Source organism: Mastigoproctus giganteus, chromosome 3 (genome assembly GCF_048544385.1).
Source record: "Mastigoproctus giganteus isolate SK-2022 chromosome 3, ASM4854438v1, whole genome shotgun sequence".
NCBI classification, from domain to species: domain Eukaryota; kingdom Metazoa; phylum Arthropoda; class Arachnida; order Uropygi; family Thelyphonidae; genus Mastigoproctus; species Mastigoproctus giganteus.
The window spans coordinates 250170420-250186055 of NC_143577.1; the positions used below are offsets into that span (position 1 = coordinate 250170420).

At 35.7% G+C, this 15636-nt stretch overlaps 1 protein-coding gene across 1 annotated transcript in view; it reads left to right on the top strand.

Annotated features, from left to right (window-relative positions):
* The window catches only part of LOC150089021 (RIMS-binding protein 2-like), a 349628-nt gene that overhangs the window by 328637 nt on the left and 5355 nt on the right, over nt 1-15636 (top strand). The window contains exons 31-32 of the mRNA XM_090370382.1: nt 3475-3619; nt 4724-4821. Of these exons, the coding sequence (XP_090226508.1) occupies nt 3475-3619; nt 4724-4821 (243 nt within the window). The remainder of the gene's footprint in view (nt 1-3474; nt 3620-4723; nt 4822-15636) is intronic.

Below are 15636 nucleotides of genomic sequence, written 5' to 3' on the forward strand. Positions count from 1 at the left end.
AGGGGTGATGTGAAACATTTTGACAACATTTCGTATTTTCGTTATTAAAAAATTCAAATATTCATCTTGTAAAACATTCATATCATAATTACCATCAATAAAATGTTCTTGTGTCACTTCTAAGCCATCAAACTCATTTGCAAAGACTTCTGAATCTAATCCTCATTATCAGGCTCAGAATCTATTTGTTCCTCCCTTTCTTGAGAATCGCTTTGGTTGTAAAGTATTTTCACTACTGCCAACTGAATTCCATGAGCCATACACAATTGGTTGTTCACATTAATAATCTTTGCAACTTTCTTCATTAATGCAGCCCCATCAGTTATTACAGAAACAATATTGTTGAAATTAATTAAATTCATTTAATTTTTATTTCTAACAATTCAACACAGTTTTCAGCACACAGAGATCCATATTTGCAAATCAAACCAAGATTCCAAAATTTATCACTTGCATGCAGAATAACATTCATATAGCGACGGTTTTTTAGTGATGTCCATTCGTCACATGTTACACTGAATGATTCTCTGCGAAGTTTGTGCTCTGATATTTCTTTTACTACCTCTTCGTGAATTTTTTGTGCATATTCTTTGACAACATTTTTAATTGAGTTTGGTGACTTTGCAATATTTACGTAACTACTAACAGACTAGAGTCTTTTCAAATCTTCAGATGCACAAAATTTTGAGAATGGAAATCTATCTAATGCAATCATACGAGATATTACAGCTGGAAGAGAGTCATCATGCGTTTTCTTGAAAAAAGTAGTAATTTTTTGATGAGATTCAATGGTTGTTGTTTGGTTTTTAGGAGCATTAGCAACTAAGGCCATATTGCTCCGGGATATGCGGTAGTCATTCCCTGACCTTTCCGCATCCTCCGTATTTGAGATTCAATGGATGTAATTGTATACTAGTGTTATCTTCAGTTGTTTCTTCTGCTTTTTGTTTCAATAAATTGATGTTATGATGTCACTGGAGGTGATTATGCAGTCTGCTAGTACTCCCACCTACTGTTCTGATAGTTTTTGAGCACTGCATACAGACACCGGCGTCTCTTCCTTGTGTGTGATTGAAGTAATGCCATGGTGAATTTTTATTCATCACTAAAAATAAAAATGTTTTTTTTTTATTTTACTTATCAGTTAAGCAAATTATTTTTATGGATAAAACAGAAACTTGTCCTAATGCAACTCTAGGTAGAGTTGCATTAGGAACAGCTGTATTCGCGCGAGGCACGGTTGCACCATTTTCATTTCTGGAAATAACTTTGATAAGCTTATTGTTACTTGTGTTGGGTAGTACAGAATCTAGTCCCTCAGAAATAACAGAGTATAGGAAACCTATTTTTGCATAGGAAGTCTTTCGATTACTCATTTGGATGTAACGCTGAAAATTTTGTACTGAAATACTGGTAAAAAAGTAAAGAATTACTGGTAATTTTATTGAGGCGTGTTTTCCACCATTTACCGGTTCACCGGTAATGCAATACCTACTGGTGATCAATGTGTACTGCTCTACATGGACTAATGTTATTAGTGGTGTCCCTCAGAGGTTGGTGTTGGGCACATTGTTGTTTTGTATATTTATCAATGATATTGATGAAGGTATATCAAGCTTAATGTCAAAGTTTGCAGATGATACGAAGGTTGACAGGGTTGTTAATAACAGTAATGACAGTATGTTGCTGCAACAGGATCTGGAAAAGTTGGGTAAATGGGCTGAGAAGTGGCAACTGAAGTTTAACATTGACAAATGCAAAGTACTGCATATGGGTAGCAGTAACCCCAGAAAAATGTACCAACTATGTGGTATTACACTCAGGGTAGTGGAGAATGAAAGAGACCTGGGGATAATTGTGCAGTCAGATATGAAGTTTTCTGAAGTGCAGACAGGCTGCCAGAGTAGGTTATGGGGTCTTCTCAATGATATATAGGAATTTTGCAAGCAGGGATAAGGAGGTGATTATCCCCTTGTATAAGGCAATGGTCAAGCCACACCTTGAGTACTGCGTACAGGTCTGGAAGCCTCATTTTAGGAAGGATGTAGATTTGCTAGAACGATTACAGAGAAAAGCAACAAGACTGGTGAAGGGAACAATGAAGAAAGGCTTAAGTTCTGCAAATTGCAGCTTCTGGAGACTAGGCACCTGTGAGGTGATCTGATTGAGGTGTATAAGGCCTTGAATGGATCGAGCAGGATCAGTGCTGATGGGATTATTCCTCTTGCTCAGATTACAAACCCGAGGGGGGGCATAGATTCAAACTGAGGAAAGACAGTTGTAGAATAGATCTGCAGAAATTTGCCTTTAGTCAGCGGGCAGGCGATTGCTGGAACAAATTTCCATCTGCTGTTGTGGAAGTTGATAGCTTAAATAAATTCAAGGCAGAATAAATAAACAGCTAGATAAACATTTGGAATGAATGGATCAGTGAAATGGGAATGAGTTTTTTTTTTTTTTTTTTGGTTGATGCTGTATATGCTTGCTTTCTTGCATCATGTGCCTCTACTAATACTAATGCTAAAAAGATTTAGGAAAGTTAAACTATTGTTCTTTTACTGCCCTAATATATTTTAATCTTGGATGAAAAGCATTGAGGCTGCCACAGACATTCTCTCAATTATATCAAACTGAACTTGCTACCTGGGAGTCTAAAATGCTGCTGGAATTGACATTCGGATGATACTCAAGTCAGGTGGACCAAATTTCGGCAAGTCCAGTTGGTCTGTGACAGCCAGATCTTCTGCTTGCATCTTCATGATGCTGGGACTGTTAGCCCTTCAGGTATAACCTCATGTGCAAGTTCTAAAATATGGCACTTGGTATACTGGAGGTGCAACCACTTGTGTAGGTTGAAATCTTTAATATAGAAAGTATTTCTCTTGATAAATCAAATAATTTTAAATCCTTTACTGATAGCATGAAAGATGTGGTTGCTAGAGAGAAGATGACTTTTAAGTCTGTAACTTTCTCATTCTTTTGAATCCAATGATGATCCAATATATAATTTTGATGGTTCAACAGAGTAGGGATTGTCGAGGTTATTTTGTGTGAGCTGGAAGTTGAGAAAGAGATAGCATGACACTTAGATGTATTTATAGAGAGTTCATTGTCTCGATGGCTTTTTTTCTTCTTCCTCCTCTCCTACTATCACTTTCCTCTATCTTTTCCCTTTTCTATGTCTAATAGGGACAGAGATGTGGATAATAGTTTATCCCACACATTTTTATATGTCAAAATAAAAAAATATTACACGTGCATCTAGTGTGAGAATTGCCTAGAAGATTCTACGATACTGAAATTATCCAAAGTGTGTCTCACTTTCTATTTGGTTTAATGGAACTAATCAGAAGAACTTGTTTAAATTGCTCAAAAATGATTATCAGAGCAGTACTGTATAGAGTTTTTCTCCTTATATTTGAATATTGGAGCTTTGATTTTTCTTATGGTCCCTAATTCATTTTGAATTTGTAGGTGTATGGAGATAAAGACGCTGATGGATTTTACAGAGGTGAATCAGCAGGAAGGATTGGATTTGTACCTTGTAATATGGTATCGGAAGTTCACATGGAAGATGAAGAAATGGCTAGGCAATTGATAAATGAAAATGTATCTTCACGTCATCATTCTACAGCAGGTAAGCTACAAAAATAATTTATCTCTTCTGTAAACTCTCTCTCTCTCTCTCTCTCTTCCCCCCCCCCCCCTTTAATGTCAACATGCAGACTAGCCTAACACTTTGGTTCTTACATTTCATAAAAGTAATGCAAGTAAAACTAAGTTGACTCTAAAATGACAATAAATACAGTAAATTCCCAGGCAAGTTACTGCAGTAAGCATTGAGAAAAATACAATATTAATTGTATTATTGATTAATATGACAAAAAATAATATACAGAAAAAAGAAAATGGAGGCACTGTTCATTCTATCCAAAAAAATTGAAACAAGAAAAAATATAAAAGGAAAATGATAAATGCTAAAGAATAGAGGGAAAAAAATTGGATACAGTAAAATGACAGAAAGCAAGAAGGAAAGGAAGCAGGTGACAGCAAGATACTAAACAATAAATTAGGCCAAAATTGGCACAAAATAAGTACAAAAATAACAATGAGTAATAATATATAGACAAGTACACAATTTTACATTGCTAAGTAAATATTTAAAATAGTAAATTAGGTTTTTGATCACTATAATTTTTTTTCTCACTGATTATAAATAAGTAAAAGCAAAATAAAATAAATAAAATCAAATTGGCTATCTCTTTATAAATAGAGGATTATAAATAATCTCTTTATAAATAAGCTATTTTGATACAATACTGAATAACATTAGGTGGGGACCCTGACAAAACGTTGCTTTCTATTTTTCAGAAGTGTCATTAGAAAAATTATAACTTTTGGAAATGCTTGCAAGCAATAGCTGATATAAATTGATAATAAAAAAATTTCAATAAATTACTGAAATTGCCAGATTCTTTACTCTGTAAAATGCCTTTTCGATGTTCGTGATGTAATTTCTCTATTTTGTATTCATGATGTAATTTCTCCATTTTGTATTTAGGAAGTAATTTCTCCATTTTGTATTATTGAAGTAATTTTCTATTTCGTTAAAATTACTTTCTTGTAACATAGGACATTTTCTTTGGTGGTGAGATTTTTACCATGAATTGTTTTTCCAAAAATTATTAGATTCATCAACTTTTTTTCCCCTACTTTTAAGGAGACCATTCGTCTGATCCGTGGTCAACTCTTCCAGTGAGGAGAATGATAGCCCTCTATGACTATGATCCACAGGAGTTGTCTCCTAATGTAGATGCAGAGGTAATGTGTATGTAATAATTTAAATTAAGATTAATATTTATATATATATCTATATATATATATATATATTTGTAGAAGAATATATAAAATTTACATTATTATGGTACATAGAACACTTCCGTATGACACTCTCCAGAAATTAAAATGAACATAAAATTAACACAAAATGATTACAGTGATAAAAACAATTAAAAACAATTTAAAAAATTTTAAAAGTTTAACGTAAATTTTACAAAAAATTACTTTCCTTCATCCTTTTGCAAAAATCTACAAAATTTACATTCAACTTTTTAAATTTTTTAATTGTTTTTAATTGATGTTATCACAGTAATCATTTTGCATTAATTTTATATTCATTTTAATTTCTGTAAAGTTCCATATGTACCATATTGAAGTAAATTTCTCTTATTCTTCTAAAAAGTATATAAATACAAAGTAGAACATATTGAGTTCTACTTTGTATTTATATTCTGTAGTAGTTCTGTTTTATATTATCAAATATATATATATATATAATAAATGCCAAATTTATAGATGTTAAACCAATTACACTGGTTTTCCGTGTATCTGGGGTTTGAGTAAAAGCATGTGGCAGTTATTTACAAATGTTTACTGATTACTAAACTGAAGTCTATTTGTTTCTCACGTAAAGATTTTTCACAATTTGTTAAAAAAATATTACCTAGGTATTATTCACAAATGTGTACATAACTATAGTTTCTGCAATGGTTTGCAAGTTTTATACCCCTATATTCGTAATCAGTATCAAATATTTGCCTCAAATACAACAGATTATGAATGTTTAACCCGTAACTACACACACACTGCAAGGTAGCCGACCTTGACCCAGGAAGGTAGACGGCCCTCCACCCCCCTCTTCCAGCCCATCTGTGATTCCCAGAATTTTATTTTCCGAGTGCAGTCGGGGAGACTCCTGTGTGTAGTTATGGGTTAAACTTGTCTGAGCATGCACTCGCTTATTTGTACAGTCCACTCAACCACAGAGCCTATATAAGTGGCACATCCTTTATGCTGTTTGTTTGTTTGTTATTTGGTTTTTAGGAGCATTAGCAACTAAGGCCATATTGCTCCAGGGATATGTGGTGGTCATTCCCTGACCTTTCCGCATCCTCCGTATTTGGTGGTCACGGGCTCGAATCCCGGTCTAATCAAAAAGCGTGTGCTACGCACTGCTGCTCCTGCCCACCTCCCTTACGCAGTCACAGTACTCATGTAAAAACCGTCACGAGCTCTCATTGTGTGTTAGTTCTCTTTTAGTATGGCAACCAGAAAGTGTATAAACAGTCCCGACATATTTTGTTACATATGTGGTTGTTTTGTTCCTGTAAAGCAGAGGCAAAATATTATCGATTTTGTAAAAAAATCATATTATGTATACTTTGACATAAAACTAGGTGATCAGGATAAATCGTGGGCACCGCAGTGTGAGTTGCCATACATGCGTCGAACATCTTAGAAAATGGAGTCAAGGAGAAAAGTTGTGCTTGCCATTTGCTATTCCTATGGTGTGGTGCGAGCCAGTAAGCCATGCTGAATGTTACTTTTTATTCAGAAAATAAAAAGGACATCAAATATCCAGATCTACCGTCAGCCATAAGACCGGTTCCGCATGGACCTGATCTGCCTGTAAAACCTCCACCAGAAACTTTGGAGTCCACATCTTCTTCCACCGAAGCAGAAGCTAAAGAGGTTAGTGAAGAGGAATGTTATCAACCAGAAAATATTTTAATGCCACAGCAATTCATGCAAGTTGAAATGAACGATTTAGTAAAGGTCTTCCAAAGTATGCTGTTGAAATTCTGGGATCCAGACTTCAAGTGAAGAACTTGTTCCAGGTACATCATTTTCTGGTACAGAAATTGTGAAAGGGAGTTTATACAGTACTTTTCACAAGAAGGTCCTCTCGTATATTGCAGTGATATCGCTGGTTTAATAAGTGCCTTAGGAGCTCCATTATATGCTCCTAGTGAACGGAGACTATTTATAGACTCTTCTAAGACTAGTTTAAAAGGTGTTTTCTTGTATAATGGAGATAAGTACACACCTGTGCCAGTTGCTCATTCAGTCTACTTAAAATAAACTTATGACAATCTAAAGTTGCTTCTGGAAAAAATGAAATATCAAGATCACGAATGGCAACTATGTGGAGACTTAAAAGTGTTATGTATTTTGTTGGGGCAACAGGGTGGGTACACTAAAATGCCATGCTTTATTTGTGAATGTGATAGCAGAGCTAAAGCGCTGCATTGGGCAAAGAAGCAATGGCCTCGGAGGCACAATCTTACACCGGGGTAAAAAAATATTGTGCACGAAAGTTTGAAGCCAGATAAAATACTTTTACCTCCACTGCATATCAAGTTAGGGATAATGAAGCAATTTGTTAAAGCACTGAATAAGGATGGCAACTGCTTTAAGTACCTGCAGTAAATTTCCCAGTTTATCTTATGCAAAACTTAAGGAAGGTATCTTCATTGGTCCCCAAATTAGAAAATTGGTTTTAGACGGTCAGTTTGAAACTACTATGACTGACGTTGAAAGGGAAGCCTTGATTTCTTTTAAAAGTGTAATGGAAAACTTTCTAGGAAATGATAAATCACAGGATTATGAGAAAATTGTTCAAAATATGCTCGAAAAGCTTCGCAATTTAGGTTACAATATGAGCATAAAAATTCACTTTTTGCATGCCCATCTTGTTTTTTTCCCCGGAAATCTTGCACAGATGAGCGAAGAACAAGGGGAGAGATTCCATCAGGACATAAAGGAAATGGAGCAGAGGTACCAGGGAAGGTTGAATCCAAGTATGATGGCCAAGACCACTGCTGGTGTTTAAAAAGAGAGAAACCTGGCACTGTACATAAAAGTAAAATGATTAAATGTTCTTTTCAAACAAAGAGACGAAAGTCTGATTAATGAAAGTTTCAGAATTTTGATTAATACTTGTTAGTATTTACGTATTTTTTGATATATGAAAATGTAATCCTATCAATTTGTCATTACTAAATACAATACAGTTATATACTTTCATAAAAAACAATACTTTTTTATTTCTTAAATTGTGATGTATCTGGAGGCAATAGAAAAAAATCTAAGTCATATTTGAAATCACAGCAACATATTTCAGCAGTAGGACCTATTGAAATTCAAACCCCAGTGAACAAACTTAAATTTGTAAACTAGTGTTATTGCACAATCAAGAGAAATAATGGAAAGTAAAGAAAATAAAAAGAAAGAAAGTAAAGTAGCATAACAGATCATATTAATGCGGTTGAACTAATGATTAAACATTAATCAGCCTGTAGAATAGGGATACATGCATATAGCTATTAGAGAAATAATATATGTAATGAGGTAAGAGAAAAGTAAACCCTGTATAACAACAAGAAAAATAAGCTCTTTTGTGAGCAGAGGAAGTAGTAAGCTCTTGTATGAGCAGAGGGAGCAGTAAGCTCTTGTATGAACAAAAAGAGAAGTAAGCTCATAAAATAAGTAACTATGTAAGTATGTATGCAATGAACTGAAACTGAGCAAAGCACTGCATATTAAATCCTCTAAAATATGTGTACATTAATTACATACACAGAAAGCCAATTATTATTGAGAGAATACATTGAATGATACATTATATATCATTCATTAATCACAGCATTCAATATATCCAAACAGTAGTTAGCAATAGTGAACTGTTTCTGATTGTTATCTGAAGACCTAAAGATGCTCCCATGATGACTAGGTATAAAAGTAAATTGTACTATAATGTAACAGTTTTACAGCTAATTAGCAGAATAACCCAACAGACAACAGATAAAACAAGTATATACACCAGTCAGAGCCAACCTGAGGCTTCCTTGCAGATTATGGCTAATACTAGTAATGTATATACATAAAAAGGAGAGAAGGGGAAGCTGTGAGGGGTGTTATGAGCAGATGCTAAAATTAAGAAAAATAAATGGTAGTAATAGGGTAGAATTAGAATCCCATTCTCCCTCTAGTATGCTAATAGATCATCAGGTATAAAAATTAGAAACAGAAAACAAAAAAGTATAAAAGGTTGGGTTACAGACTAAAATGTGCATACTAAGTTGAGCTAAAAGTGTGTATATATATATATATATATATATAGACAAAATTGTAATATTGCCATATCAGAAAAATATAACTTAAAGGTAGTTGCTCCTTAATTAGAGATAAAATTAAAAAGCCAAAAAAAATTACAAAATAAGTGAAAACATTTTGTTTTCATTTAAGTTTTATATATAAGTTGTACATGTACTTGCTTTAGCTCTATTAATTGACCTCCTACTCATTTTGATTTCTTATTGATCTTCCTTTTATACCGGAATCCATTTTATGAGATGACTGTTATGTTCCCAATATGTCCAAGTATTATTGCCAGTTACTGTAACTTTTCTCTTTATACTTTTATGTTTTCTGTTTCTAATTTTTTATACCATGATCTGTTAGTGTTTTCATTATTTCAGACACTTTCAAATTTAATCCTAACTCATGACTTTTTCTCAACATTTCCCTTTACTTGTTAAGTAAATCCTCATATCTCTTACTCTTAATATCGTTTGTACCAACATATACAATGATATCACCTTTTGTGCCTAACAATATGATAGTTACTCTACAACATCATCAGCTTCAGCCCATAGCAGACCTTTGCAACTTAACTCATATTAGTATTAGTAGTGGCAAATGTAGGGACAAAAAAAGTGCCTGCAATTCTGCCAAGACACAATAGGAGGGAATGTTGAGAACCTTGTCAATTGATTCAGCCCTGAAGAGAATGTGCAAGGCCGTGGGGTAGAATTTTTCTCAGCATCGTCTGTGCTTGTTAACAGGAGAGACTTGTTTTTACAGGGATGGAATACACATGAATAGAAGAGGTGCAAGAATATTTTCTGATGCTATCAAGGCAGTGATATGTTGGTTGGAAAACTGCAGCTTGGGGGGGGGGATACACAGACTAATAGTTTAACTAGATCCACAGGCAGAGGGTGAAAGTGATTCTTGCATTGCTATTATTAGTACGTGCAGCAGCCGAGAAAGCAAGGTGTCTGTGATTTCAGGCCCTGCTGTGGGCATCATGGAACAAATGAATGCATGGGCTATGTTAGAGTAACTAAGAGTAAGAATACATGCATGTATACACTAATACTAGGAACATTGTAAATAAATTTGGTGAATATGAAGTACTGATTAAGTTATCAAATGCAAAAATTATAGGAATAGCAGAGCCATGGTGTCACTCAGACATAAGGTTAAAAAAAAAAGGTAAACTGCAGCCATTATCAACCCACTGCAGGATGAAAGCCTCCTCAACAATTCATGCTGAGGAAAATGGACCATAATCTGCCACGCTGGTCCAGTGCTGGTTGGCAGATCGACCGTATTTAGCAGTCAGGGGCTTGAACTCCGGTCTACTCAAAGAGCATGTGCTACTGCTTTCCTGATTCTTACCACTGGGCTACGGAGGGTACCAGTCTATTCAGACATAAGTGATGCTGAATTTGAATATGGGGAGCACAATGTATACAGGAAGGACAGACAGAACAGGAGAGGTGGAGGAGTTAAGCTTTTAGTTAAGAAGAATATTAAATCTAAGGCAGTGCTTCCATTTGATTTGGGTGACGAGTGCAATGTTGAGTCAGTTTGGTGTGATATAAGCACTGGGAAAACAACATTGAAAGTAGGAGTGTGTTATAGGCCTAATGACTGTGATGATATACCAAACAGTTATACAGGAAATAGAGTGGACCAGAAAATTAAAATTTCTCATAATGGGGAATTTTAACTTTCCAGATGTTGACTAGAATTTGTGGGTTGGTCACTCACACGCTAGCAAGACTTTTGTGGATTTCTTGGATGACTATTTTCTACAGCAGCATATTAGAGAAGAAACAAGAGGAAGCAGTACTGTTGATCTGATTATCAGCAGTGTTTCTTCATGCATTAGGAATCTGCAGGTAAAAGACCCACTGGGTGGCAGCAATCACAATGTACTAATATGAAATATGTACAAATATGAAAATCGATACCATAACTACTGCCAAGGGTAAAGGAAAAGACTTTTTCTTTCATAAGTGTGACTATAGAGTACTCAGACCTACAGACTTTGGTTATAGAATCCTCATAACCAAAGAAGTTACTAGACTTTTCTTACCAACAAAAAAATACTGTTCAATGGTTAGACTTAAATGGATATCAGATGAACTATTGAGACACATAGCAGAGAAGAAAAGTGCATGGGATACATATAAATTATCAGATGATACAGAAGCCTATAGTAGATATAAATTAATCTGTAATCAAGTTACAGAGACGGTTAGGCAAGTTAATCAAGTCACAAAGAAGGTTAGGCAACCTTTCTCTTTATAGGTAGATTTAAGGATTATGAGAAGTCTTTGGTAAAGAATGTAAAAAAAATACAGTAAAGACTTTTATGCTTATATTAACAGCAGACAGGGTTCAATCACATTGGGCCACTTGATGTCTATGGGTTAACGATATGATGACCCTGCTCTGGTTGCTGACAAATTGAATAGGTATTTTGCATCTACAATCACATATGAATTCTTTCAAACCATGACAAAGAGCTAAATGATTTTGGGATAACTGAAACAAATGTGGAGGAGAAATTGTTGATGATACACATAAAAAAGGACCCGGGGCAGATGAAATCTATCCAATTATATTAAGGTAGGCAGCAAAGGCGGTAAGGAAACCCTTAGCCATAATTATGAGAACATCCGTGAATTCAGGGGAGGTTCCTATGGTCTGAAGAAGTGCAAATATATACCCAATATACCCAAAATATATGCCAGAGGATTAAAATATTGAAGAGATAATTTCTGATATACAATTGTGTCAAATATCTTGGCTAGACTGTTCAACAAAGAAATTGGTATGTAATATGTAATTTGAAACCTCAAGCTTTGATCCTTTTTTATGAATGGGAGAGATGTAAGCAAGTTTAATTTGACTAACATACTTACCATTATTTAATGGACTTGTTAAAAATGAACAACAAGTGATCAAACAAAGGTTCAAGACAATATTTCCAAAAGAGCAGCAGAATTTCACTGGGTCTCCTGGCATGATCATTGGATAGATTGATGGCTGCATTAATATCTCATTCCTGAATAGGGAATGAGATTTAAATCTATAATTGGGTTGCTAAGATTCCTATTTATAACTTTAAATAGTTAGCAAACATGCTCACAATTTACTATTCAAAGATGTCTTGTTTGGATATCAAAGGAGAATAAGCTGTGCTTTCTCCATGTTGTAAATTGAGGAATGAGTTTAAGACAACTTGGTTTTGAGTTATTGACTAATTTCCAAAAAAATTGTGATTTTTTTATTTTTAGAAAGGCTGTCAATTAGGGATACTGTAAAATTTTTATGGCACTGATTTAACAGTATGTGTGTTTTACTTTGGATGTCTGGTGTATTTAATTTAATCATCTTTGTATGGTAATTTTTTCCTAACTTGTATTGTTCTTTAGTTGTTTTGGTTGTGGGAAGTCCAAATTTTACTGCATTACTATCAGAAATGAATATACCATCTGTTGCATTTATGTTCAACTCAATGTTGGAAAACAAAATTCTAGAAAATTTCTATTGTGAGTAGGAGCCATTACCTGTTGAGTGAAGAAATAGCTATTCATAATTTCAGTTATTAGCCATGTATGATGGTCTGCTTGGTTTTCTTTACTCATGTCAGGTATGTTAAAGTCTCCTATTACAATTAAAATGTCCAATGAACTTAAGGTTGAAGTTAATTTATCAATTATGTTGGTCCAGTTCAAGTAAAGTAAAGCATTGTTACTCAGTGGAAGCAGAAGTACATGAGCACAAATACTATTGTATTATTATTATTTATTTTTTAATTTAACAAATAACCCCTCAAGTGTATCCAAAACTCCATAATTGATTAGCATTAGCATTAGCATTAGCATTAGTAGAGGCATACGATGCAAGAAAGCAAGCTTATTCAGCATCAGCCAAAAAAAAAAAAAAAAAAAAACCCACTCCCATTTCACCCCTCCGTTCGTTCGAAATACCTGTCCAGTTGAGCTTTAAATTTGTTTAGGCTATCAACTTCAACAACAAGTGATGGAAGTCGGTTCCACCAACCAACCACCCGCTGGCCAAAGGCAAATTTCCGCACATCTATCCGACATCCGTCCTTCCTCAATTTGAATTTATGCCCTCTGAGGTGATTATTCTGAGAAAGATGAAGAATCCCATTGGCATTGAGCATGCTCAAACCATTCAAGGCCTTATACACCTCTATCAGATCACCTCGCCGGTGCCTAGTCTCCAGACTCTGTAATTTGCAAAACTTAAGCCTTTCTTCGTAAGAGCAACCCTTTGTTCCATTTACTAATCTTGTTGCCCTTCTCTGTACCCGTTCCAGCAGCTCTACATCCTTCTTGAAATGAGGCCTCCAGACCTGTATACAGTACTCAAGATGTGGCCTAACCATTGCCTTATACAAGGGAATAATCACCTCCTTATCCCTGCTAGAAAAATTCCTGTATATCATTGACAAGACACCATGAGCTACTCTTGCAGCTCGTCTGCACTGCTCAGAGAACTTCATATCTCCCTGCACAATTACCCCCAGGTCCTTTTCATTCTCCACCACTGTCAGTGCAGTACCGCAGAGTTGATACGTTGCTCTGGGGTTACTGTTTCCCATATGTAGTACTTTACATTTGTCAATGTTAAACTTCATTTGCCACCTCTCAGCCCATCTGTTCAACCTTTCCAGATCCTGTTGCAGCAGCATAGCGTCAGTAGTGTCCTTAACGACCCTGCCAACCTTTGTATCATCTGCAAACTTGGACATTAAACTTGATATCCCATCATCAATATCATTCATAAACACCGAAAACAACAACGGACCCAACACTGAACCTTGAGGAACTCCACTAATAACATTAGTCCACGTTGAGCAGTGTCCATTGATTACCACTCTCTGTCTTCTGCCACTCAACCATCCCCTTATCCATAGTAGCAATTTGCCTCCAATGCCACACTGCTCCAATTTGTGCAGCAGTCTTCCATGTGCAACAGTATCAAAAGCCTTTCTAAGATCCAAATATATAATATCAAAGTTATTCCCTGCATCCAGTTCTTTTGTGACTACATCATAGTATCCAATCAAATTGGTCAGGCAAGACCTGCCCTTAACAAAACCATGCTGCGTCTGAGCTATAACTGAATTCTTGTCTAGATGATCCTGCAGTGCTTCTTTAACCAGTGCCTCCATTAATTTACCTGGAACAGAAGTTAAACTAACAGGTCTATAATTACTTGTGTCAGCCTTTGATCCTCCTTTGTGAATTGGGGTTACATTTGCACATCTCCAGTCTATGGGTACCTCCCCTGAGTCCAAAGAAGCTCTCATAATTATGGCTAGGGGTTTGCATACTTCCTTTGCTGCCTCCTTTAATATAACTGGATAGATCCCATCCACCCCAGGTGCCTTTTTTATGTTTATCCTCAACAATCTCTCCTCCACTTTCCTCTCAGTTATTACAAAATCATCCAGCTCACTGCCAATGTTTACTTTACCTACATCATTCTCCTTCCTGAATAACTCCTCATGCGTGAATGTAGATGCAAAATACTCGTTTAGATTGTTAGCCACCTGAGCAGGATCCTCAACTGTTGAACCATCAATATCCAGTGGACCAATCTGATTCATCCCTTTCCTTCTCGAGTTCAAGTATGTAAAGAACTCTTTTCTGTTTTTCTTTGCATCCTTTGCCAAGGATTTTTCGTAGTCTGCCTTTGCCTGCCTAATCTCCTTTGTGACTTGGTTACAGACCAACTTATATCTATCATAGGCTTCCATGTCACCCATTAATTTATATGTATCCCATGCATTTTTCTTCTCTGCCACATGTCTCATTAGTTCATCTGACAACCATTTAGGCCTAAACCTTGAACAATATTTCTTAGTTGGTATGTAAAGCCTGGTAGCCTCCAAGATTAGTTCCTTGAATGCTTCCCATTTTGAGTTTGCTGTTGGTAACTTCATCAGTTGGTCCCACTGTACAGAATTTAAATACTGTCTCAGACCATCATAGTCGCCTTTACGAAAACAAAAACCCTTCCCTTTACCTCTGATGGTAGTTACCTCCTTGAGTAAATCCCACTTCAACACACTGTGATCACTGCCACCTAGTGGTTCATTTATCTGCAGGTTCTTAATGCACGAAGAGTCACTACTGATAATCAGATCAAGAGTATTGCTCCCTCTTGTTGCCTCACGAACATGCTGATGTAGAAAACAATCATCCAATAAATCCACAAAAGCCTTGCTAGTGTGCGAGTGACCAACCCACAAATTCCAGTCAATATCTGGGAAATTAAAATCCCCCATTATAAGACTCTCTGATTTACTGGCCCACTCTATTTCCCTGTACAATATCTTATTATACTCATCAGAGTCATTAGGCCTATAGCACACTCCTACTCTCAATTTTGATTTCCCTATGCTTATGTCACACCAAACTGATTCGGCACTGCCCTGTCCATCGATGTCAACTGGCTTCACTTCCTTGGACTTTATGTGTTTCTTAATTAATAGCATAACCCCTCCTCCCCTCCTGTCCTGTCTATCCTTTCTATACACATTGTATTCCCCAAATTCCAGTTCCGCATTACTTATATCTGTGTGACACCACGTCTCTGATATCCCAACAATATCTGCCTTTGATGTTTTGAGCAATACCTCAAATTCATCAAATTTATTTACCAAACTCCTAGCATTGG